Below are 27,778 nucleotides of genomic sequence, written 5' to 3'. Positions count from 1 at the left end.
AGCTGGGGTCTTGTAATCTCATTTCAACATGTCCTGAGTTTCCTGGGGTTTCTAAGATGCAGCAGAGACAAATGTATTTGATATCTAATTGAGACTTCTGTGAGAAAGTCATCTTAACATTGTGGAGATTTTCTTTCTACAGGGGGAAAGCAGGAAGTGATTTATTCTTTTACATATTTTATATAACTAATACCATATATACAGTATTCAGGTACAGTAAGCAAGTTCAACTCTAGTTATAAATGTATTTCTACTGACTGACAAAAGGAGAGAGAGAGATAGAGAGGCAAAGAAAGATATGTGCTTGGTGTGTCTGGGGAGAGGAGCATTTACTTATCGATCTATAGTACGTTTATTTAAAGATTTCCACGCTACACTGCTCAGTGAACTGCATACGGGATGGATGTGATTCCACAGTAATGCTGGAAGACTACTTAGCCAAACCTGAATAAACAGGAAACCTGATGCTGAAATACAGTATCTTCAAACAAAATCCGCCATTTTTCTTGTGCTGGAAATGCCTAATTTTTGTGTCTAGACAAAAAATGACGCAATTAAAAAAAATATGAATACATGTATAAATAAATTACATGTATAAAATGTCAGAACAAACCAAGTACACCAATTATTTCCCATTAGAATTTATTTTTTAAATTGCCATGTATATAGGATACTTTTACTAATACTGTCAATGGCATATTCTGATTCCCAGAGCGAGCCTGCTTTCCTCATTGCGGTGCCAAAATAGCTGCACTCGATTTGTTAGCCTATTAATCAACGATGGAGAGACAGCACTAGGAGCCGCGGTCCCGCTGCGGATCTGAGCGTCCGCCCCAGGATCCGGCATCGCCACTCTCGGCCCCGGCTGCCAGCGGAGCCCCCTGCCCGGCACGGGCCAGAGGCACGCCAGCAACGTCAGCCCGGCTGGCTCGGGCCCTAGCGGAGTTCCCTGACCCCAGCTAACCTCTTGGGGTCCAGGTGACATCACGGCCCGGCCGATATCCCCCCCCACCCTCAAAGGTCTGGCCCAAACTCGCTGACAGCACAGATCGGGGCACCAGTGCTGCTGCATGTCTTTCAGATTCATGGATGAAGAGCCATCCAAGACCTGCAAGAACCACCGATTGAGATCCCTCCTTCCTCAGCTCCCCTACCAGCACATTAACACAACACAAAATTTCACTGGCATCACATTGATGAGTAAATTATTACACAGATCGTCTATTTGCTGTTTCAGTAACCTCACAGCAGCAAGTTACCGAACACTGGAAGAGCACCCTTTTGTATTTAAAAAAGCTAATTCATACCCGTTAAAGCTACTCGCGCATAGCTAGACACTGACTAATATGCACAAAAGGGATAATTAGATTGTAGGTACACAACCAACACGGAGAATAAGCAGTTAAAATGTGACTCCCTGATTCTCCCGGCCGCTCTCCTAATGACTTGCTCGCACAGCGATAACCGAACGCGCGAGACTCGTGACCTCAAACAAATTGCATTAATCAAACAGAAAGGTTTTAAAAAGGCGAAGGACTGTGCAATTGCTGGCAGATGAGAGCGGGGGGGCGGGGGCCCAGTGAAGGCCCTTAACTGGTCACATCTGGCTGTATTTTATACGCAAATCAGCCTCCACTAAATCTAGATAAAACTCACCGGCTCGTGATCGGCGCAATGATCTCCATACATCTAAATTTATATGCTAATCGGAACCCTTCAGGCAGTTATAACACATTCCTCCGCATCTGGGATCGAGAACTATCACCTTTCCCAGCTATCCGGCCCCGCATCGTGTGCTGTGCCCCCCCCCCATCCTGCCTCCCCCTCTTTCTCTCTGCCTGGCTCTCCCTTTCTCCGCCTCTTTATTTGTTTTGGCAGGCTGAATAATTCGGGCTGCCCGCTGGCCCGTCCCGGTGGCACTCCGGCGGCGCACCGCCGCGGCGCACTGCGCGCACCGTCCCGGAGCAAAGCAGATGGACACCTGCATGCGGCAGGTGAGACAGATGGCCCAGCTCCCTCTCCGAGGCCGACCGGGGGCCGCTGATGGCCGCGGCCTGGCCCGCCAGCGCATCCAGGCACATTAGCTTCCCGCCGGCACAAAGAAAAACAACAACTCCGCAAACACAACACCGAATCCCCCCCCCCCACCACCCCCAACACCGCCCGTCCGTCCGTCGCGCACCGCCACCGCTGCAGACCCGGCCGCCAGCCCCCGGACAAGCCGCGTGCAGACGGCCCCCTACCCCTGCGCCTCCATCTGTCCGGGCCCAAGCTACCCTTCGCCTACGTGTGGGGGCCGACGTGCTCCGCGTTTATTTTTTTACACGTCGCGGCCGCGGCTATTCCGGGCAGCTCGGACCGTGACCCACACACGTGACACCCGTGTAACATACATGCATTTTTTCGTACATTAAAACAAATAAAATTAAATCAAATGGACTAGTATAAATACAAAACCAATTACTATACAATATATCTGAATATGTTAATAAATAAAAAATATCATTTATAAATGACAATGGTGTTCAATTGGCTTTGGATGTCGTTTCCTTCCTTACCTTGGGGAATACAGAGCATGTGCATCACAGAGTATGTAACTGTCCTCGGTGTTGAAATGCTGTGGCATTCTCCACGTGCCGCATTTGGCGTACTTATCTTCACTATTAACTTGTGCCTTTGATAAATTCATTCTATAACAAAGGGAGAGCAAGAAAGGAATGAAATAGGCGTCAGAGTGACAAACTGGAGGAACGCCGGCAGAGATCCATGCCTAGAGAAAGCGACGGAGCCCGACGGACAAGCGGTATTTTTTGTTCCGATTTTGGTTTTTATGGGATTTTGTGAATCCGAGGAGCAGCCTGAGAGCAGACGGCGTGACAATGACTGACGCCGGTGAATAAGCATCTGTGTGAAACTTGTTTAACTGTTTGTTGTTTTAACACACGTTTAATTATCCTGGGCAGATTTTTATCTGTGCAGAGCTAGGCCAGAAACTCTAAACAACACAGACTCCAAACGTCAAATCCTACTCAGGCTTCAACAGCGAAATGTCAGCATTAGACAAAATTACGGAAGCGATACATAATTCGTTATAAAAAAAGGCTCAAAACTGGAAAATAATTAGCCTACTTTAAATTTTTGAAAAACTCTTCATTGAGATGTAAGATATGGTATGACAAGATGCAGTTGATTTTGCTCTTTTAATTCAGAGTTTATTATCCATTAGTTATTTTACAAAATATATTAAACGCTAATGAATACTTTTGATATTATTCCTGTCATCCTGCAACCTCACGTCTCATGTAAAATATCTACATTAGAGAGTAAGAAAAAAAAAGTTTGGCAAAAATTTGGAAATTAATTCAAAGGGCAAAATCTGAAGCTCATTACAATCAAACAAATAAATAGACAGACAGACAGACAGACAGACAGACATAAGGCATTTCCGACAGCTCGGGTGGCTTCTCGGCTCGTGACGTTTTGCATTTGGAGTTCACGCGCCACGTGCCTTTCGAGGTCCACCACCACACCTAGACAGTCCGAAAAAAAGCAAAACAATAAGACGCACGCAGGGGCGGGGGGGTACGGGAAGGTACCTGCGGCCGCACCTTTGTGGGGTGAGCGGCCCTCGGGATCCTAACGGGACGGTGTACAGGTCCCCTACAGTCTTCCTAATTAAGAAAGGAGGCTCCCTAATTCCTCCTTCCGTTCCGTCTCAGCGGGCACGTTCAATGTCATTAGCCACACGGCCCCCCAACTCCTGCCGCACTTTGAGTAATGAAACTAATCAGTCAGCTAATATGCCGCCCGAGCCTCTGTCTGAAATCAGATTTCACACACCGTGTCCCCCCCCCCCCCCATCCGGGTTTGTCTACCCCCCACCCACTGCCGCCAATCCACCCTCATCGCTGCCTCGGTATCTCATTATTGACATCCCAACAATTGTGCCTTAAAATAACAAAATTACATATCAAGCACTGGTCCCCCCCCCCCCCGCAACAACCCAGAGGAATTCTACCAACAGAAGCACAAATGCTTATTCCTGTTTTGTTTAACAGCACATTTCCAAAAAAAAAAAAAAAAAAGAATCGTTCCTGAAACTGATGACGTGTGTAATTTTGAAAAGATCTGTAAAAGCATAATTCCAGGGGGGTGAGCTGGATAAGGTGCGAGGGACTTTGCTTTTTTGTCACTGGTACCTTAATTCAACATATTAGCAGGTGAACATAAGTAAATGAAGCAAATTTAAAAAATAAAGCTTTAGAAACTAAGTTACTTGTAGAGTTAGGAGGGCCTCAGTCGTTTTGATGGGCTTATGGTTCCAGTCGAAGAAAAGCAGAACAGGGCCGTGGGGATGTTTACCACACAAACTGTCCCCCATTTGGGAAGTGCTCCTGTTTGGAGAGTAAACAAAAGGCCCGCTCCTGCGGGCTGCGATTCGGACTTTCTCACACGAACAGGCAACCGGAGCCCAGCGCCGAGCTCAGTGGGGGCGGAAAAAGAGGAGAAAAAAGAGAAAACATCACGACACGTACGGTTTTGTTTCAGTCGGGTGAATCGGCAAATCGATACGCACAGCAAGGGGTAGAGAGAGAGAGAGAGGGAGAGAGAGAGATGGGCCAATCGGTAGAGATTGTGTTCCAGACAGGGTGCCCCATGTCACATCGAATTTCGGGCGAAAGTGCGTCACCTCCGTTCACGAAACCCGCACGTGCTTGCATATGCGCGCCACCGAGCGATACTGCCGTCGAGAGGGGATGGGAAAAAAAGAGCGTATTACTTTATGTTTTATGACTTTATAATCGGCTGCATTCATAAATCCTGGATTCATAAAAGGTGCTGGACTAGACAGGGCTACAGTTCACTTGCTGAAGCTATGGAAGTAAATCCAGATGATGGCAGGCCGTTTGTGTAGCTGCGGCACCTGGCTGTAAAGTTTCTTATTATACAAACAACAAAAAACGGTTTCAAAATACTATTGCGAACCGACTCATCTCATGTCCGTCTTATATAGGGAAAAAATAAAATTCATCATTTAAAACTCGCCAAAACGAACGTTAATATATTTGTGAATAACACATGCATTCATGTATATAATATATTTTAAATGCATTTTTCTGTCTGCAAAATATTTTAAAATCAATTCAGTTTTCAGGATTTTTTTCAAAAGCTAAGCCCTGGATGCTGAATATTAAAAATGTTCTTCATTTGCATTGAATTAAATAAAACAAGATTTTAATTTGAAATTAGTACTGCAAAACATAAAAAAATTGAAATTATGTCAGTAATCAAACTGGTGGAATATATCTTGGAAAAATATATACATCATATTCAACTGTGAAATTTTATGAAATTCTTAACATTTTTGCCTTAATCCTATTTCTGTCAATAATTCTAATGCTGGTCATTTTTTAAAAAGAAAATCTGAAAAATTTCTACTCCTGAACCTATTATTATTATTATTATTATTATTATTATTATTATTATTATTATTATTATTATATAGCAACAACAACCATTATCATCAATAAGAACTTGAAGAAATAATGACAACAAGAAACAGTTTTGGAGGTTTATAGGTCAATTTAAGTGGAAGTATATCATCTCTAGGGGCTAGAACAGCAGCCATGTTCCGTAAAATCTCTGCGTAATCATTTTCAAACAATCAATAGTAATTGTTACATCTAAAAAGAAATGTGGTGATACGTATTTTAACTGAACAGGAAAAACAATTATGTAAAATAAGTATTTTTAAATTCTAGGAAATTTGCTTTCAAGCTTCCTAGATGAAATATATATATATATATATATATATATATATATATATATATATATATATATATATATATAGCCAATAATAATGATAATAAATGAAATCGACAGGGACATCGTAATACCTGATTCCATTTCATGGTTCTGTCAAAATGGGTAAGTACAGCCAAGGATTAGCAGACAGGACAATGAGCTGAATTAAGCCAAATGTGTGTGCGTGTGCGCGCATTTGTTCCTGTGTGTGCGCGCACGTACATGCCTCGCTGTGTCTGTGACGGTGCTCACCGATTCACTCGGGTGTTGCTATTCCATCTGTGAACCGGAAGATCCTTGATTGATTAGACAGGTGCCACTCTCGCTAACGCTGCGGCAGCAGCCCTACAGACAGCCCACGCCGCCGCTGGTGCCCTCCGAAGGCTGACTAGATTGGGCTCAACGGGCCCCGCTAATTGACACGCAAGGCAGGCTGCTGTAATTTTCTAGTTGGCTGGCAGAAGGCAGACCGATTACGTGCGTAAATGCATGATTTTACGCGAAAATAAACAACAGGGGAAAGCTAAACAAGCGAACATGTTATTTAGCAGAGAACAGGATGTCCCTTTTATTCCGAAATTCACCAGTCTCCTCTACAGGCTCAATTTCATTGTTAATTCAGCAAAAGAAAAAAAAAATAAAAGCAGGCAACTTTGTGCGTGGAAAGTGTAAAGAAATAGTTTCCGCGTTCCGTGGGCTCGCTTTATTTAGCTGTCACACATCTCTTTAACCTCCATGGTTTGGCAGTAATTAACGGGTAAATTAGATTCTGAGACGCCACGACGTAAGGGAGAAAGATGGTGCGCGCGGAGAATGACACGTGATGCTGTATTGCGTGCGGCGCGTCAAAAGCGAACGTAGTCAGATGGCCATGCATGTTCGGGTCATGTTAACAGAGAATATATATGTAATATATATATTAATATATATGTAATATATATATATACACACACGCACTTTTATATTCTTGCTTGTTATCAGGATGCATTAATTTGTTAGGCAGAGGATGGCCAAAAACGGATTGTGAACTTTAGAGCACCATCTAGTACAATTGTACCCAACATCTGTAACCTTAAATGAAATGTTTTGGTTTGTGTGTGATGGCCTGCAATGCAGAGATGGTCAACATGGACCGAACCTTTGGCCGTATTTGGTCCGCTTAGTATTTCCGCTGGGATAAGGACAGAATCCCTAGCGGGTGGAAAATTTTATTTAACGCCCTTTACAGCACATAAGCTACTTGTGTGAAAATTACTTTAGAAAATGACATTGCCAAGGGTTGTATAATCTTAGAAGACATTTAATCTCAAATACAATTACGAATTTTGAAGTTGTGTGTTTTAAATTTTGCAACTGATGGTCCTCTATCACAAGCAAACATATCTTGACTAAGACCTCTGATTATTATGTTTATATTTCATATTTTTCTAGATTGTCAATGAATTAGAAAATCGTCAGCGGCGCAATTTGCGTGATTGTCAAGAGAACGGGCCGGTATCCCGAGATGTTTATATCGTAAACTGCAGATAGGCAGGTCGGGGGGGGGGGGGGGGGGCGGTGTGGTGTGGATGAATTTGTTCTTGTTGCAAGGGTCATGGTTTGGGGGGTGTGGGGGCAGGAGGGCTGTGTGACCTTAGGGGGATTCAGCCAGGACGCGTCCGTGCCCCGCGGCCTGTTCGGCGGCCGCTGCGGTCAAGCACGGCTAAGCCCTCCCTGCCCCCCCTCGGCTGGGGCGGGTGGTCCTGGCTCCCCCGATCGAGGCCAGGCCGCCTGTGTCATGCGCCATGTGTCCACGTGCACTTGTCGGGGGGGGGGGGGGGGGTGCGACAAGGGTCACCTGCAGTCACCTGAACGTTAAGAATTTATAACGAAATTGGCAGGTAACGAAACAGACCTTCTAGATGTGTCTCCACCTGCAGATGTGGACAAACGCAGCGTTTCCACAGAAACTCCTGTCTACTTTGCCGGCATTTGTTTTTTTTTTTTTTTTTTTTTAAATAAAAAAAATTAAGAATTAGTTACATAATATACAAATTAAAAGCAATGTATTTGTAGTGTGGAAACTCTGCATATTTTTTTTAACAGGCAATTTTCATTTTGTTAATTTTACATTTTTACCTTTTGCAGATTCCCAGTTTTCTGCAAACGATAACTGTTAGAAATGCAGTTACTGCCCACAGAAAGGGCATGTAAATCAGACAGGAAGGACCCAAGTAAGTCTGATTGCATTTATTTATTATTATTATTATACTACCTATTTTTAAAATAATCCCTAATAATCTTTAAACAATGAACAAATAAGACTGCCTCGCTCTCAGATCACATCTTGAGGAAGAAAAGGCATGAAGGGAATGACAGTACTGGGGGGGTTAGGGTCACATAAAAAGCCATGAGTTTACAGACGAGTAGGCAGCACGGCGAGGGGGGGGGGGGGGCAGAGGAAATGCGGGACAGTCATACTCCGGCACGGGACGGACGCACAGGGCGGCTAAATATCTCCCTATCAGTGATCAGTCACCCCCCCGCGGCTGCTTGCTACAGACCCAGGACACCGTCAGGCAGGGCCAGTGGATGTAAAGGAGATGAAAGCCACACAAACTTGCACCGTGAAGTCACATAGCCCCCCCCCCCCCCCCCCGGAAAGCTCACCTCCCCCCCCCCCCCCACCCTTTCAGCCCCTCCATGCTGTGCCTGCTAGACTTCCCCCACACACACATGCAGACACACACACACAGGGAGGGGGCATTCTTCAGTGGAAATCAACATTTTATGGTGCTGGGATTCCTCTGTGTGTCCAGCAAAAGTGAGAGAGGACAGTAAAACAGAAGAAAAATAAAATAAATCCGCGACCGGACACCATAAAGGGCTGGTCCCGGGTCCGTGCCAGCCGGCATGCAAATGAGCGGCCCTCCCCATTTGGAAAGCAAACCGGCTTGAACTTTCTGACCGGCAGCTTTCTGTACAGCACAAGACGGCCTGTTTGCTTGTGATTGTTTAAACAAAGCTGCTGGCTTATAGAGACGGCCGCCTTTGCATGGGGTTAGCACCTTTAGTAAAAACAAAGAGGGGACAGGCAAACACACACACACACACACACACACCATAAATTTCCAAAGAAACACTCAATAACCTGTAACTGACTAAATGAAATCCGCTTACGAAAAAGTATTAGTGATTAGAATTAAGTATTTATGCACTATAGCTAAATGACAAGACTCGCTAACAATCACATGACCTGGAGCTACTTAGCTGAAATACTGGTAAAACATAATAAATTTAGGCAACACAATTATTTTGTAAGATACCAAGCAAATAATAATAATAATAAAGCTATCTATATTTTCAAGCTACCAGATAAAATACACAAAAAAAAATCAGTGAAACAAACGGGAAATCTCTGCAATGAAACGGTGTCAATCGGGACTGAAGCAGTGGTGGCCAGTGACGGACAGCTCCCTTTCACGCTGGCTAATTCCTCCATTGCGCCGATGAGGTGGGGCGTCGGCACTAATTGCGACACGTGCTTCTTGATGCCGGCAAGCCTCAGCTGGCGTTGTTCCCCCAAACCACTTTAAAACTTCTCATAAAATCACATCCATCCTGTCAGAAATGTAGTGATGGAGCTGTGATATAAATCAGAAGCGCTGGCCGACACAGCACATCAGCAAGGGCTGATCTGATCATGCATTGACTTATTCTTCTGTTTTTTGGCCAAGGCTTGTTGTGCTGTGTGTGTCTATGCGAACCCCTCTCTGCATCTTTCAAACAAAAGGCAAACAATGCAAAAAACGAAACCAACAAACAAATAACATGGATATTTAAGTTCCCCCATGGCCCAGGACGATTGGCGTGTCCCGCTAGGGTCCCCCCTCCTTTCAGCTGGAGTTAATTACCCTCGGAATGCGCCACAGCCCTCGGAATAAAGGGGAGCAAAGGCTCGCCCATGTCCGAATAACCTGGGCCGCAATAAAGGCAGTGTGTGGCCAGACGGTATCGGACGGGGGCCACAGGGAGAGACATGTTAAATGCAGCGGCTCCCCGCTCTGAGCGGGAGAGGGACGGGGGGGGATCCGGAGCGGGTTCTGCACTCTCGCAGTAAGCGAGGAACAAACAGAATGGGGGGGGGGGGATGGCGAATTAAAACATCAGCACGGCACATATTGATATTGACATTGTTTGATGGATGAATTAAGTAAATGATTTTATAAGGAGATTAAGAGGAATTTAATTCATGCAATCTCCCTTTATTCCCCTGATCCCTGCCTCGAGTGCTTTCTGCGCTTCTCACAAGGAAAAAAAAAAAGAAATAAAATTATCACCTTTTATCCAAAGATGAGTAGAAAAGGATCTTTCATACGTTTAGCTGCTGAATGAGGTTTAACAAATGCTAGAATGACAAGTAAAACTACAAATGCACCAGAGAAATCAGGAAATTGGAGCTTGGGATATTTTGTGTGGCTTTCTACACTGACAGAAATTACACCCTTGGAAAAATGTAAGAATCTAAAATGCTGTACCTGGCACATGTGCCTCAGTGTATTGCAATCAAAAACATTCCTTTTCCTGTAAAATAAATAATATTATTTAAAGCCTTTTAGTCTCAGCTTAATGCTCAGATGAATGAAAGCAACAGAATCAAATTAAGAAAGATAACTGCATCTGCTCCACACAAAATTGCAAACAGTGAAATATTTTAATTTCATACAGAGAATTTTTTTTTTCATGCGATATGAGATTTTTTATGAATAAATTTTTACTGTTTACTGTCCAACAGTCTGGTTACACATTTCTGCTTTTTATGTATACCTTAAGATTCCTTAAGAGTTTGAACAATAGAATATAGCAAAAAAAAGGTTAACGATGTCAGTGTCTAAAGCACAGGATAGAAAACCGTACTAGTCAATTGAATAAGTCCACCCTTTCGATGCAGATGACCTACACCAAACGTGAAGTTGTCCTCTTTCATATTAAACTTATGCTCTTTATTCAAAAGAAATTACAAAAAATTCTGCTAATGACTAATGCTGTACTTAAAGAAAAAGAATAGAGGGAGGAAATATAATTTTAAATAGTGTTTTGTGTATTTATATGCAGATGTGCCTGAGGAATGCATCACTTGTATTTTTTCTAAACATTTTTTTTTCCAGGAATAATAAACAAACAAACCAACCCACAATTTTACGGCAATTAAAATATATGTGTTCAGGCATAAATCCCATGCAATTATGATAATTACCAGAACAGCACTCGTTCTCTTCTGGCATAACCATTTTCAGCAATATAACAATTACTGTTTCAGCTAACAAACTGACGTGCACTACTGTGCATGAGACGAAGGTGCAGGAAGGCGCATGGCCAAAGAAAAATCTGCCACACGCAATAAATGCACCTATTCCACTCATGCAATCGGGTTAAGGCATTTCACTTAATTCAAGCATACGGTCTAACAAAAGAAAAAGATACAATAAAAAGCATAAAATAGCAAGTGCAAGGGGCGTCAATACGATAATCTTTGACTCTAACTGGCAGATATTTCGATAAAATTCAGACATGAGAGGTTGAAACTGAAACCTGGCTTTCAGGCTGTGTAACGACTTCGAAATTGTTTGGCCAAGGTTAACGTGGGACGTGAGATAACAGCGTGGCATTTCGCAAAATCATGGTTCCCCACTTGCGACACGGAACGTTGGGAGGCATGGAACGCCAGAGGTGCCGGCGCGGAGGGCACGAGCCCGGACGCCAGCCATTCCACCTCCTCGTGTGACTCCCGCACAGGCTAATAGAGGGTTGTTCTTTTATGCCCTTATCAAGTGTTCTGATGTGTCCGGGCCAAGGAGGTTAACAGCTGCGGTTTTAACTCTCATGGAACCCGGGGAACGTCAACTTCCTCTAGTCCCCTTTTTGTTTTTGATCCTGACACTCACTCCGTTTCGGGTTTTTTGGCGAGAACTTACAGCTAAAGAGACAGTTTCTGCGAACGTTCAACAGCGTCGGAAAACAGTAAACACAGCAGTGTGCGTTTTGGAAGCAAAACTGCATTTACACCCGGAAAGCAGAGCGCGTGTGTGCGTGTTGAGGATGAACCGTGCGCGATGGCGGGGGGGGGGGGGGGGGGATTTGGTCACAATGCCTTCTTCACACAGTTTGAGTGTAAAGAGTTCTGAGGACACTTTGAAACACATCCAAAATCAGCTGATCAATCTTTTCTGCACAATTTCTGCACAACATGAATTGAGATCCTTCCTTCCTCTTTGGCCTTGCTGAGCCTCTTCTTCCTTTTCTCACCTTATTCAACCACAGACCAATAACAACAGGACAGACACAGTATTCTGCAATAAAAAGCCTGGTTTGGGAGTGCAGCTGTGAATTTGACCCCCCTCCCCTTTTTTCATGCTGGCCGCCCCCCCACGCTGTCCATTCTGTGTGTCTGCAGCAGTTCTGATACCTTTAGTGGGCCACACACTGTGCAGGCTGTCTGATATCCCGGTTCCACTGGCATTTCAAACAGCTTTCCCTGCTCCGCTTTCCGTTTCGATCCCAAGCCCATGAGACACACTCGCCGCATGTCGCCCTTTCCATACATCCATGACTTAACAAAATAACACAGCAACAGATAAAAATACAGCAGTCTGTTGTCACGCGGGCAGTTTTCTACTGATTTGCAATTTAAGACAAGACCAGAGGCTTCCCCTGCCGCTGCCCAGAATCAGACCCCTGAAAATTAGGGATATGCGAGTCATCAGGGATGTCGCCTTCCCGAGGTAACGCCGCGGCATGCAAGACGGAGAGCACCCACCCCCCCACCCCCCCGGATGCGAAAGCCCGGTAGCGACGGCACGCACAGAGTCCCGCCACGAGGGTCCACGCTCTGAGCCTGACAGCACAAAATAACCTTGACGTGCTGCCGGTCACCTCAGTGACACGAGCGCGGATGGACCAGCGGACCATGCACGGGAGCACAAACAGACACGCAAGCTCTCAGTCACACATACAATCATGCACAGAAGCACAATCTTTCTCACAGACAAGAAGAGTAAGAATAAAAAGAAAATTTACCTACTCTTGTTCAGAGTGCAGGGTGAAACACTCAGGAAGGCAAAGTTCTACTGAATCCATGTGTGCTCTGAAACCATAATTTGTTCAAACCCCCTCTATAAATCAAAGTTTTTTCTTTTTTTTCCTCTCTCTTCTCCTGTCAGAGCGCTGCAATTAACAGAAATGTTCTCCTGGTGACAAGCCTATAGGCATAGCCAGTTGGGACCAAAAGCTCTTACTCCTTCTAATCAAGGACTTAAAGCCACGATTGGAGCTCATTAATATGAAGTAAGGCTTTGCATATGCAGTCCCTCTGGCCCATCCGGACACCAGATTGGTGCCTTCCCAGCCAATCGGAGCCTCACAGGGTGCTGTCTGCACACGCTGAGAGGAGCGGAGCAGGTGGAGAGGGAGGGGAGAGACAAAGAGCGAGAGAGAGGGAGAAAAGGGAGGGCAGAGAGAGAGAGAGAGAGGGCAGAGAGAGAGAGACGCAGAAAGAGAGGGGGATTTAAAGAAGCAGTGCGTTCGCCCTCATAAGGCTTTTTCAGTTTCCATTGTCAAACCTCTCCAACCTTGTTGACACAGATGACTGTGAACAATTAAATGTAACGCAGTATCCATCTATTGGTGAGACGGCTTGCCAGTTCTCTGTTCTTTAATACGGAGATATTATGTCTCAGAATAAAAAATATATACATAAGAAATCCATTTTAAGGTAAAGTTAATATGTCGGTAAATTTTGTTTTGTTGTTAGGAGTGGACTGGACATAATAGGCTGAGTAGCAAAGTGAAACCTACATTCATACAACACACTTATAAGATGTGAGGCCGCCAATTAAATATTTTTCAGCTGTAAATGGTAACTATACTGTTACATTAAGAAGATATTCCTCTAAACTTGTAAAAAAAAAAAAAGACCTTACAGAATAAAATAATACTTAATGCTATAGTAACACTAAACGCACGATTTGTTCATGAAGGTAACTGTGAATGGAGTTTCAAAGGTTGATTTATTAAAACCTCACTTGTCTTAACTTGGATTGTATTTGTACAGTTGGGGAGCAGAAAGCGCAGTCTTTGTTAGGAAGTCATTCCGACGCGTTTTTATCTCAGCTGGCCGGGGCCAGGCAGCCGCCGGGCCGCCGTATTTCCACGAGCAGCGGGGAACAGATTGCTGGTTTCTCGGCGCAGCGCAATTCCCCACTGATAAGAAAATTCAGGAGCCGCACCAGTCAGTGCACTAACTATTGTGTCTCGCGACCACGTCGCCTGTGAAATTGTCTCGGGCGGGGTTTTTTTTCCCTTTTTTCTCCCGTTCCCTCCAGCTTGCAGGGATTTGAACCCCATTTCCCCGAATATGCCTTTCTTCTTTTCCATTATAATAAGAAGCGCCCCCCCCCCAACCTGGCCTCCGTGAGGACGTCCGGATTCCTCCACGGAGCGAGCCGGCGATACCTCCCCTCGTGGCTCGTGCCCTCATTACGCCGCCGGGGGAGGACGCTCCCCCACGCGCGGCACCCCTCAGCCTCCAAGCTTTGCTGCGCGCGCGTATCAACAAATTACAGTCGCTCTTGTGAGACGGGGGAGCGCGCCCGTCTCTTATCAACTCGCATCGCCGCGCCTCTCTGGCTTCGGCTGTTTTCATTGATAAATAATTTTTTTCATAATGAGCTTATAACAATGGGAGGGCCCGTTTCAAAGAACAAAAGAAGACCTTTCTGGAATATTAAATATAATGACATTTCATGCAGTCATGACTATATAAGAATAACTAGCTCCCTTGCATTCGTTTACATTTCAGTATATGAAATGCAACTTTATATAACTCAGGTACTTCTGCTAATACTAAGATAAATGTAGCATATATGTCGCTTCACACATTCCCTTATGTTTATCTTTTTAGCCTGACTGCTTGAAGAAAAAAAAAACAATAATCCGATGACCACGCAAATTAGCATGTCTCCTTAAATGGGTAGCGACCGTTCCGGAGATACGGAGCTCCAGGCGATGAGAGATGGAGAAGAACGCAGGTACCTGCCTGTGGCTAAGGCGGCCTGCACAAGTCAATCAAACAACAGGCTTACCAGATATTCAGCATAATGCCCGCGCGTCGGTAGGACTTATCAGGAGCCAATTATGCACTGACTTCTCCGACATGCATTTTACACTGGATTTGCTATTTTGTGAATGCACTCTACAGCCGTGTTCTTATTTATCGTGCTTATATATAAATAATGTAATGCTGTATAATTCAAAGTAATGCAACAATTTAAAATATATAATTCAGGCACTTCAGCCTAAAATAACGATGTGAACACTGCTGACATGTAGACATTCAGACTATATTTTCTTTTTTAATGAACATACTATGAAGCCTTATTACATACATAAAACCCGAAAAACAATGAAGTAAAAAAAATACCTAATCACCGATGATCGCTGTTCAATCGTTAAACGTGCACATACATCGCATCTTGGAATAATTTGGAATTATATACTAAGTTAATTTATTCTTCTGCGTGATGTTTTTAAAGCACTGTCTTCAGTCTTTACAAAAGGTTTGCATAAAAGTGAAAAAATAAAGATTAAAAAAAAAGTTTCAAAGAGCAGCGGATTTAAATGTGTTTTAATTGCTCTGAAACAAATGTAAATGGTAGGGGAGTGAGGAAATAGTGTTGTTTTGCTGTCTTGAATATTGAAGATGGTTCCTGAGTACCAGCAAGTCCCAGGGGACTGACAGGAGATCAAACACGCACGCTTCCACAACTCTGTGGTTGCGGCGTTTTCTCTCGGTCGGGGAAACGATCGCAGTTCCCGCCTCACGCTCCTGATTTCCGGGATGGCACACCGGAATGCCCGCAAACACACCGCCGGTGCCTGCTTCTGTCCCCCGACGCTTAGCGACCAGTCCGGCTCTTTTAAGGTGGGGCAATGACGTGTGAAGGAGCCTGCTGAATGGAGTAGGGATGGGCCGGGTGATCTCTCCGGGGTTCCCCGAGGGGGAACACAGGCTAAGTGGGTGCTTGGGGTGCGGCAATGGCTTTGCTGGGAATTTAACAGCCCCCCCGCCGACCTGATCGGTGGGCCACATTACTCTGTCCGGATGTATTGATTCAATTACACTGGCCCTCTCTGGTTGACAGCTCACCGCCCCCACAGGTCACATTACCATATCTGTGCCAAGCAGCCCTGTGTAACCCCAAAGCGAGTGACTGGAGGCCGGACCGCCTTGCACCACAATGCAGGTCCCCCGTCTACCTTGCCTACTCCATGTGCCTCCCCCACACCCAGTTCCCTGCACCCCAACCCACCAGAAGGCACCTCCGACTCATGGACCCTGCTCTTTAGCGCCTGCTAACTGCTGCACACTTGCTAATGGACCCCTCCACGTACTGTACACTCCACTCTCTTTTCGCCGACTTGTAGCTTTTGGCATTACTAAGTTATTAATAAGATTAAATGGGCGCAAATTTTTCACAACTGCCTCTGTTCTCTGTAACAGCCTCTACTCCCTGGTGCCTTCATGAATACATGGAAATGTAACTATGCACAGGCAGGCGTGACCCCTTCCTCCACGTGTCGATACGTGTCAATAGCTGCACCTTCTTTTTTGGGTCACGATTTTCGCTGCAGGTCTCCTCACCACTGCAGCCCACTCACGCAACACCCCCTCTCATTCATGGGGGGAGGGGGGGGCACAAAAACAAAAGAGGCAAGTTTGCAAAATAGGAATTCAGAATTTAACATACCAGTAGTCACATTGTATGTCCATCCATCCATCCCTCTCTCCATCCATCCATCCATCCATCCATCTACCCAGGGTTGCACAGATTGCTGAATCCTAGAAAGCACTGCATTTATATCTATTGTATTTCTATGTAAGTTTTTTAGGCCATAACACATAAATATCTGCTACCTTCTCTGCCGGTCACACATGTAAATATGGATGGCTGCCAGTCTCTCTCTCTCTCTCCCCCTCTGTCTCTCTCTCTCTCTTCCTTGTGTGTGAGAAATGCTAACGAATATGATGACCCCTTTGGTCACAGACTGTTGACATCCGCCACGGAATTACCAGGGTCCTGCTCGGCGGTGCATCAATCACGGCAGTCAATAGGGTAGGGCAAGTTCATTTAGGTCACATGTCAGTCGTCTAAGCCTGGAAAGTGTGGCGGGGCCGCCGCTGCCGGAGCTGTCTGAGAGCGGCCTGTCAGCAGCCGGGTCCTCGGAAATTCAACACGCGGCCTGTTTACCCGCCTGCTCGCAATTCTCTGCCTGCCTGTTTACCTTCTGAACGGAAGCAATAAAGGTTGGGAGGGGGAATCTTTTTTCATGCACCGAGAAGATTACAGTAAAAAAAGTTGTGTGGATCATACGTAACTGTGACTTTTTCAGATTTACAACAGAAACTCACTTTAGAAACATCCCAGGCACATATGCCTGCATGTGCTGAATGTCGGCAAGCTTTTCCCGCAACTTGCTTTTATGATGTCTAATGTTTAGTGTCTGAAGTGAATATAGTAATTTGCATGTAAATGTGATTATGAAAATATAATTTAAAGTTAACATCGTTCTGCATAAAATTCTTGCCATAATGATCTTCCTGCAGTGAAATTATTAATTTAGTAAAAAAATACTGTTAGCAACTAATGCATACCAAATATTACAACTTGTTAATTAAAAATAATGACTTGTCTGCAGAGAATTAAATCTGTAATAATTAGGGAGTCCTCAAAGTAACTTTGGATGATCTGTGGAAATTGTGGGAATAAACTAGAACATGCACCGCCCCCCCCCCCCCCGATACACACAAACACACACACACACAGGCTCTGCATGTGCAAGATCCCATCCCTAATGGAGGTGTTTGAACGTATGTGCATGCAAAGTTCTTTGTGATGTGAAATGAAATTGTTTACACGAACACACACACACCCAGGCAGAAACAAAGACAGGTAGCCGACACACACACGCACACACACACGCATGCACGCACACACACACACACACACACATGCACGCACACACACATGCACGCTCCTCCTCCGTCCCCTCCAGCTCTGCATTGAGGATTCTGTTTAGCCACACGCTCAGTGTGGGGGTGGGGGCTACGGAGAGGCACAGACGGCCGCTGCTGAAGGGAGGTGGGCCCAGGCGCTACTCACTTATCCGACACCATCAATTTATTCACAGCTGTCATACAGTAAAAAAAAAAATGGCTAGTTAACTCTAGCACTTCTAATCAGAAAGCATTTGTATAAGACTATATGTCAAGTCAAAAAAAAAGGCTGGGGGGAGATGCCTTGGGGATATTCATCAACGTGTCCATCTTGCCACCCAGCATAATCATGCATACAGCACACACGGTAAATACTCCCAGCGCCATAACCCCCCCCGCATGCACCCGGAGCTGCTCTTTCAGGGGACTCCCACCTCATTGTTCCGGGAGCACAATGGCAAAGGTAGCACTTTGATGTACATATGGGATGTAATTCAGCAGTGGGCAACAGAGGGAGCTACTGGCTGTGAGCTTATTGCTGAGCTACAGGCCGTGCTGCTTGGGTAGGGGGAGCCGTAGGGGGAGCTGTAGGGGGAGCCTGGCGTTTCCGTAGGGGGAGCTGTAGGGGCAGCCTGGCGTTTCCGTAGGGGGAGCTGTAGGGGCAGCCTGGCGTTTCCGTAGGGGGAGCCTGGCGTTTCCGTACGTGTGTCTGCTGTTTTAGTTTGGTATTTTTTGGGTGCTGCTATGTGAACGAACCTCAATCCCTTTCGTTTGGTTGAGTAAAAAACACCTTCTAGACTAATTCCACTGGCAACCTGCCTACAAGCTGTGTTTTAAATAAACACACATTTGCCTAAAGTTCATCATAAAATGTGTTTGTGTGGGAAAAATAGACAGACATAGGAAGGGCCCGGAATATAAGAGACAGCCTCACATGCTAGGGGGACACAAAAGCGGAACGGATCCCGGAGAACATTGCGTTTCCTCGTAAACAAGTGGCACCACTTTGTCACCACTTGCACGAGTGGAAACGGTCGTGCGAACAAATCGCTGTTATAGGAAGGGAAAAACACGGGTTACCGAGGCTGGAAATGAGCGGCTGGCTAAGTGATCTAATGGTGTATCAGCGGGTACGATTGTCACATGAAGGGAAGTGCCAATTTCAGAGGCCTCCTGCATGACCGTGTGATAACAGGCTCTCCAGACGCAGGGGAAACCCGCCATTGGTTGGGTGTCTAGCCTTTCTGTGATTCGCTGACTGCTGTAACCCCCGCCCCCCTAAGCAAGAACCCTCCATTGACGTCCGGTGCCCTCCCCCTTGAGCCAGCCCCTTCTCCCAGTGCAGGGTGGGAAATGAAAAGGGGGTCCCACGACAGGAGATGATGATCAGTCGTCTTCTCAGATCAGGGCCGGGACGAGAGCAGGTTTTACAGGAAGAACAAACAGCCGGGAAGAATTGATGTTACTATGGCGGGCGGGGGGGGGGGGGACTGAATCTTTGTTCTCAAAGAACAGGATGGACTTTCATACAGGCAGAAAACCTAACAAGCAATACCTCACTTCTAACATTTAAAATTTAATTACTAAAGTCTTTTGGTAGCAATCTCAGGATTGATTCATCCATGTAACCATCGATCCATCAACTTATCTATATATTGACACACCTAACATAGCTCAGAACAAACAAAATATCTATTTCTGAAGTAGATTTATTAAATCAAGGTCACTGTATTACCATGATGGATTGATCTGTATGATTGTATTTCTGAGTTTAACAGAAAAAAAGAACATTTCGTTAAAAGCAAAACGATGCAGAATACTATGGTGATACGATGGGGGTCTTGAAGAGGGGCAAACACAGCTTTCACGGGAGCCGCCGCACTGCCGTGTCTGCGGCCGCCTCGCACGTGCACAGCCAGACGTTAGTGAATCACGGCTCCCGATACGTGACACACATTAGTGCAGTAAAACACCTGTCAGCTGCAGGTATGTGCAAATTGCCAGGGCAGGAAGAGGAGGCGAACCCGCTAATCCTGATCCGGGGGCTGCAATTAAGGCATGGCGGTGTACATATCTGTGACACGTGCCAAGACCCCCTCCAGCCCCCAGCCCCCAGCTCCCTCCATGTCAAACGGAGCCCATGGTTGACTTTCCGCTGTCGGCGATGTGTGGCTCCTTCAGGTTATGATCAGTAGGTTGCCGGATCAAATCCCACGGCCAGCAAAGCGATGTCACCACTGGGCCCCTGAGCAAGGCCCTTAACCCCAACCGCTCCAGGGACTGATCGACCCTTTTCTCTCAATCATACACTGCTTTGGGTAAAAGTGTCTGCTGAATAAATGTAACTGGTTGCTAGTGCCCTTGCTCTTCCTTTGAACCTCACCGCAGATGCCCGAATAAACACTGGGTCGGAATCCACAGACGAAATCATGTTTGGCCCCAACATGCCCTTTCTTTACCTTAAGTGAGATAAGTCCAAGCAAATATTGGGCAAACGTACTTAACACAATGGGCACGGATACAACGGCTAGACTTATCGGTATTTAATTCCCTTTTCTTGATTTGTCTGGTGTCTGCGCCATTACGGGGGTGGGGGGAGCATTTTACATCCACAGCCAGGAGGCTTTTCTATGATCTGCTGGCAAAAAACTGGATGTAGTTGCGTCGAGAAACGGCTTTAATTAATATTTGGTGAACTGGGATGAATGATATTGTGTTTGGTTTAAATTGGTCCCATAAGTGTTTTAATACAGTCTATAAGTGTGCTTTAATGCATCATCATGCTGCCAAGTATGAAATTCATGTTCCCACAGTTAGGCTGCTTGGAAATGTGCTACACACATGCCATTCTGTAAGAGTCGGGATAGGTCCCCAGGGTGGCATCGATGCCCCTTAAGACAGATGGCATGAGATCCCGGGATCGTCTCGCTCGTTCGGGGCTGTCCGTCTGCCATTCCCCGCCAAAGAGCTCCTGTTAAGCGGTTAATCTGTCGTGAGTTTCTGTGTAAATATGCTCACAGAGGCTATGGCCATCCGAAAGGCCGTAAGTAAGTGTCGCGAGTGAGGAATGTCTCCCTCATAGATAATGCATCATGAGACGCGTGAATTATGCATGCCTGAAAATGTGATGGGATCCCGTCGGAGGGGAGAGCTACTCCTGATATCTGTACACCATGACCCTGTTGGAATGTGATTCTACTCATTAGGCGAACACCAAAACTGCACGTGAATTATGGGCTGAGTTTCACGGCATCTGAGACCTGAATACTATCTCAAGTTTGAGCATCAGGTTTTGTTTCATGCCATCAAAGCTTCACATCCATGAAGGTGCACAGTGAAAACAGCTGATCACTCCTTGATTAGGTCATTGTTCACTGGCAGCCCTCTCTGAGGGAGTCAGCATGACTCGGACACCCACAGCAACCGCAAAACCTGCAACTGTCAAAAGCCTCAGCTATCCAGGACAAATGATAAGCTAGTGGTGCAGAAGCTCAGATTTTGGGCGGGGCCCCTTTTGCTTTGGCGCACCTGAAGACCTTAAGGGCCCATGCATGCTTTCAGAAGCCTGTTTCGTCAACAGAAAGTGCTTTAAATCAATGTAAACATGCCTTATGTAGCACTGTATCCGAAGCTTCTGGGTCTCCCTGTTTAGCCCACACTGCAGGGCTTGTTTGCTATAACTGAGAAGCAGCTGGTCCTAGTAAAAAGGCACTTTACCACCGCAGGAACCTTTTTTCAGGAAACAGGACCTTCTGCTCCATTCACACTGTAGTTCCTGAACCTTTTTTTAGTTCCTACTCTGGAATAGGTACTTTTTCCTTGACCAGCAGTTACTGGGTGGGGCTTATAGTGATAAATTTTGCTGATTGGTTGCGCACAAGCAATGACACGGAAGTGCAGGGAAAAAAGATTGAAGTAGTTGAGTAAAAATAGTATTGGAATTATTTTTCCATAACAATTACATTAAATGCATCTTCATATTTCTGCACTGGAAAATTTTATCGGTAACCGACATACTTCTGTCTGATATCGCAGTGAAAGTTGCCACCACTTGTTAGTGGAATAATGTTACATCATTTTTTGGCCATATTTAACAATGAATTATAAACACATTGCAGGCTGTATAAATAACATGCTATTTGTCCTGTATTTTCCAACCGTACGATTGATCCCTCCAATAACTAACAAAATGACTCGTTCATCCTACATTGTTTTGGCGGTGTAGTTTCATATTCATATAAATATTGTGTATTTTGGTGATACAGACCCAACACTGCCAAAATGGTGACAAGATAAAAATCAAAACATGACTTCTGGCATCTGACTGAATGCATTTACCAAACAAATTGCACATTAGTTCCCTAGCAAAAAAGCAACTGGCATTGCATGAAAAATTTGATAACATAATTTTAACAGGCTTTAGCTACAAAGTCAGATTTTATGCCTCACAAACACAGAGAGAACGAGCTGGCAGTACCGACTTCACTGTCCTTTGAGTGCCAGTGATTCTCAGGGTGTCACACGCTGGTGAGTAGGAGGGGGCGGGTTGCTCGTGAACTCACTATTGGCGGGAGGCCTGGACACGTCCAGTGTTTGTCTCACAGAATGTTTTTTTTCACTTTTGTGTCATAGTAACACCTTTCTTGCTGACTTGGTGCTTCTGTGCTACCACTGTAAGCCTCACTGCCAAGCCTGTTTTACATGGTCACGCAGGTAGACACATCATGGAGGGAAATCACTGAGGTAAACAGATGGGCGTGGCTACAGGTGGGCGGCGGCCACTCAAACAGATCACCTGTCCGCCCAAAGCACTCCCAGGTCAACAACTGCCTACAGGGGCACCCCCGAAGATCATGGACAGAGTTCAAATACTGGTGCCCTCCCCAATATACCAAAATGCCCAGCTAGGAATCTGGGTAACACCACTGGGTGAACCATGGAAGGAACTGAAATGAAAAACATCCACATAAAAACTGATTTGAGCCACAGAAGACAAAGGCTGTGTCTGAATTCAGGGGCTGCACCCTTCTAAGGTTGCAATCGAAGACCGAAAGTGTCACAGTGACGCAACAAGGCTGTCCAATCAACAAGGCTGTCCAATGGACAAGGCTGTCCCGTCAACAAGGCTGTCCCGTCAACAAGGCTGTCCCGTCAACAAGGCTGTCCAATCAACAAGGCTGTCCAATCAACAAGGCTGTCCCGTCAACAAGGCTGTCCAATCAACAAGGCTGTCCCATCAACAAGGCTGTCCAATCAACAAGGCTGTCCCATCAACAAGGCTGTCCAATCAACAAGGCTGTCCCATCAACAAGGCTTCCTCAATTACAGCCTAGAAATGTGTACTTCTTTTGCAGAGTTGTGAAGGATCCACCCAACATATCCCAAGATTCATTGCACAGAGGTAAAGTGGGTGTGCGATAGGTCGGGCACTTCATGACTCAAGGGCAGGGGTGGAGACAGCTGGAGATGGCCAGACCATCCCATATGACAACGATTTCTGTTTGACTTTCGAAGAATGCAGCCTATAAAGGCTATGCCTTCCTAGACAGCGTCCTTTGAAGGATACAGGCCCTGAATTCGGACACAGCTAATGTCTCCCAAATTTACACCTTCAACTCAATTCAATTCAATTCAGCTTTACTGTCATTATAGTTTATACACATACAACAAGAAGTGTCTTGTGACTCCTAGAATTGGCACAACAAGTTTAAAATATAACTGGATAGAGTAGTATAATGGTACAATAACAAAAAATAGAATAATAGATTAACAAATAGAATAAACAGTACATGTAAGTAAAGCTTCATATATACAACAGACAATTTTGTATGTTTTCCAAGTATGAAAGTGCAAGCGTGCAAGTGTGCAATATCTAAAGAATACACCAGAAATGTAAGTGTGGAAAAGTATAAGCACTGAGTTGAGTAAAGAACTGTAATAATTCACAGTGCCAATGTGCAGAGTATGCTCGACCCAACGCGCCGTTATTTTGTTTACCTGCGCAGTTACACCTCATGACAGGTGGCCTAGTTATACATGCTGACCTACAGACGCAAACATAGGAAAGTTTTGATGTTATTTTGTTTAGCGTTATTCTGTTTAACTGCGGGGTTACACCTTCCTGACGGGTGGCCGAGTTATACATGCTGACATACAGACGCAAACATAGGAAAGTTTTGGTATGTCGCTCAATATTGCAGGAGCTGTACTCTGACCAGTGGTAACTGTTCCAGGTGCAATATCCTAAAGCGCAACATTATAGCGCTTAATATTCGCACTGCGCGACAGAGTTGGCGCCTCCTGTCACAAGGCACTGAAATGGCACTGGGGAATTGATATAGCAGTTCCGGCGTGCTGCAGGCGACGGTAATTTGGGGGAGGGGTTTCATCAAGGGCAAGAAAATGCTCATCGCACAAAAGCAGGAGTAACAAGGTCTCTCACAGCAATATAGACAAACACGTCTCCTTCTACCTCACCTTCTTCCACACTCTCGCTATCGGGGAGCCCCCAGGTATAAAACAAAGAGGTAATTGTCTTGGCAAGAAAAGGAGAGCAGCGAGTGGTTGAGGGTTCCTCAATTCAGTCAGGACTTCTCTCAGGTCTTCACAACAATCCTTAGCAGATAAAGGGAGTGGGGGGGTGTCATACAGACCCACCCTCCTGGTCATGTTATTTTTTTTTTTCGTGTCACCACGAGAACCTCATCACCGTGCCACTGGCTCAGGAGTCGCAAACAAAAGCATGATGGTAAGATCCCCCCGGCTGCAGCCTGAGGGGACCCCCTTCCCGCCAGGCACTGCTGTCCTTTCAGGGTTTGGCATATTGAACCGCTTTGTAATACAAACAAACAGCCCAAACACCTGGAGAGCGAAAAACGCCAAGACAAAGAAATAAAGACAGGAACAATAAGAAAGTCGAATGCTGAATGAAATGTATCTGGATTTAATACAGTTTTGTTCAGAGTGGGACCTCCCAGTCCCTCCTGGCAGCAGGAATAAAAGAAATCATTTATAATCTCTTAAAGGACTATTAATGTAAAAAGCTACATTTGCCTCTTTGGTTCCTCAGTGGAAATGTCACGTTGGATGGGTGAAGAAGCCCCGCGCAGAATCTGGAATGGGAAGGTCTGGTACCCACAATGCCGCACTGTCTGTAAACATGACAGTCGCTCGTCTCCTCTCTCAGGCCTCAGCCTTGAAGATTATATTCGTCCCTGCCGGAAAGGTTACAAAACGGCCAACGACAGGCAACGGGGTTAGAAAGCCGGCGCCACCAATGCAAAATTCACTGTGTCTGGCTCCCGACTGAGGGAACCAGAACGGGAGGGGTGCGATTGTTGTACACCCCTCTCCCTAACCTCCTGCCCTCCCCGGTAAAGGGCAGGTCTGGGGAGACCACCTATCGGAAGGTTTATTCCACAGATAAACCCCCTGGAGTGTGTCAGCTTGTTAAAAGAGAACAACTCCACCCCCCTTCCTTTATCGCTAATATGCACCTTGAGGGCAGGCCGGCTTTATGATATACTGCGGTGGGTTTGCAGAGCGCCCCGCTCGGGCCAAGGCCCAGGGATGTGTTTATAGGTGCCCACCTTGCTGCCTGTTATCCTGTTGGCCCCTGCAAATGAACCGAATTCAATCAAATAAAACGACATAACAGGCTCGCCGTGCGGGAAAACCCCGTACGTCCGAATGCTCACTGCTTCGGTGGGGGGAACTTTTGGTTATGACCGGCAAAGGACGATCGCTGTAAGGCCAGAAGTATAAAATACCGGCATTGGAACGGCTGCAGACTTCCGTCAGGGTTTCCTGATTTAAAGGGGATCACCCAAACTGAGTGCCTGCCATCTTCGAGTGGGGGTCACATGCCCCCTGCCCCCCCCCCCCCCCCCCCCGATCTCCAATGGAAACTGCTGCATGGTAGTGAACCGCAACACTGCTCTGTGTGAACCTCTCCACCGCCCAAGCTGTGTCTGCTCTCTCACAACAAATGCCCTCCCCCGCCTCCACCCGCCCCCTTATTCCAGTGCCCACTCTATCCCCTCTTCTTAGGTTTGATAACAAATATTCTCTTGCCTAAATTAGAAACGTGAAGTAATTACCTGGCTGGCCCTCCTACGGGTTACTCATCAGCCCTGTCGGTCGTAAAAGAGCTTTTCTTTGTATAAATAGGTTACTTTAGTGGGTGACTTTAATTATGCCGGTTTTGCACAGAGCATGAGTGCGGTATTCTGGCAGGATTAAGTGGACATGGTTCTTCGTTAACAGCGGGTGAGCATACGCCAGTCCTCAGTGCCCCGCAAAACGCTGGACGCTCCCCGGTTACCTGGCCGCGTCCGGTTATCACGGATGATCCACACAGGCAAGCGAAGACGCAATCCGGCAGCTTTTCAAGGACGTGGGCCGGGGGGCGTGTCGCTGTAACGTGCAAGACGGCGCCGGGTGTTTCCTGGGAGGGGGGCCACGGGTCAGAGACCCGGCGTGACCCTCTGCATGGCGGAGGATTGGCTAGGAGTCACCCCACCTGTAACCATGGAGCGTCATAATATGATTATGCTGGGATGGCGAGGCATGCCGTCGGGGGTCGTCAGGGATGAGAGACACTATGGAAACGGGGGGGCCTGACTGTTATCCCATCGTCGATCTTTCAAAAGCCTAGCTTAAATTAATACTGTAATGATACATGACTTTAATAAATTGAATAAATTCTCAAAAGAAAAAAATAGGCTGATAAAGTTAATTTTTGCTATAGCACAGTATGAAGTGGTATGTGGTGGTTAGTATTTAATTTTTTTTTGTAGTTTCTGTTTTTCAATAATTTGCATCATGGTTTTTGCAATGTAAAACATTACGATTTTTAAACAATGACACCGATAATATATCATTATTTCCCAGAAAGAAATTATTAATAACAGCGATGCCTCATATTAATAAACATAATTTATCTATTGGAATGGAGAAAATTTATAGTTGGATTATTGATTGCTTTGCAGAACATGACTATGGCAAATTGCAGGCCATTTGGTAAGTGTGTAGTTAGATGTGTACAAGTAATTAATCTAGGTTGGGTGCTGACTGCACCATCCTTTCAGGGCGCCCCCTGAAAATGACAGCATTCCAACTATTTATCTTTAATTTTGAAGCGATACTAATTAAAACATGGACTGTAAGACTTTCAATGTAATCCCACTAATATCAGGGAAAAGATTTAAACGCCCATAAAGATTCAGATAAACAAGCCACAATTTTAAAAAAGGTTGACAATTTGAGTTTTTTATTGCCTGGTCCCCTTGTCGGTAATGAAAGGTAAGACCGTGCCTGACGGTTCCGGATTTACAGGCCTATTTCATGTGCAGGAAATGGTGAGAAATCGGGCCTCCTTGAAGGGAGTCCTGTCAGTAAAAACTGCGGCTGTCGCTCGGTCAAAACAAAATACACGCGCAGCAGACCGACTTTAGAGAAGCAGGAGCTAATTACGATGTTTATCGTTAATATGCAGTGCTTATCCTGGCCTCGGAAACGGACCAGGCTGGCTGAGGGTGCCACCGATTGTCGTGCAAATGGTCCGACATGCCAGAGATCAAAGATGGCGAACGGAGACCTTCTTAACTGCAGTCTGCGCTAAACTTCAGATGCTTAGCCGCCGCGGTACAGTATCGAGTGTCAAAGGCTGTGACAGTCAGACAGGCTACACCGCTAACGACACGCCACACGTTATAACTGACTTTTAGCACATGTGATCAACTCTGGCATATGTTTAAGAGAAACCACCACTATACAGTTTCCATGTTTACTTGTTCTCTTTGCTTATAAAATAAGTAGCTAATTATAATTCATTAACTATCAGCAAGCCTTTATTTATAATATAAAGAAAAGAAATGGAGCTTTGCAATAGGAACACTTCGTAACTGTCAATTAAGACGTTAATGATATGCATAATTATTG

The 27,778-nt window shown here is 45.6% G+C and overlaps 1 protein-coding gene across 11 annotated transcripts in view; it reads right to left on the bottom strand.

Annotated features, from left to right (window-relative positions):
- Window positions 1–27,778, bottom strand: part of esrrga (estrogen-related receptor gamma a) — a 157,894-nt gene that overhangs the window by 67,806 nt on the left and 62,310 nt on the right. For 2 of the 11 annotated variants that reach the window (XM_023834283.2, XM_023834285.2), the window contains exons 1-2: window positions 12,866–13,187; window positions 2,559–2,690 (exon numbers count right to left, since the gene is read on the bottom strand). The exons of 1 other annotated variant lie outside the window; for it this stretch is intronic. In XM_023834283.2, the coding sequence (XP_023690051.1) occupies window positions 2,559–2,690; window positions 12,866–12,921 (188 nt within the window). In that variant the 5' untranslated portion in view covers window positions 12,922–13,187. Of the gene's footprint in view, window positions 1–2,558; window positions 2,691–12,861; window positions 13,191–27,778 lie in introns of those variants that run through there. 8 more of the 11 variants (XM_023834286.2, XM_023834280.2, XM_023834282.2 and 5 more) reach the window with 8 other exon arrangements.

This window comes from Paramormyrops kingsleyae, chromosome 14 (assembly GCF_048594095.1).
Source record: "Paramormyrops kingsleyae isolate MSU_618 chromosome 14, PKINGS_0.4, whole genome shotgun sequence".
Taxonomy (NCBI): Eukaryota; Metazoa; Chordata; class Actinopteri; order Osteoglossiformes; family Mormyridae; genus Paramormyrops; species Paramormyrops kingsleyae.
This window is presented reverse-complemented; position numbering and strand designations above follow the sequence as displayed.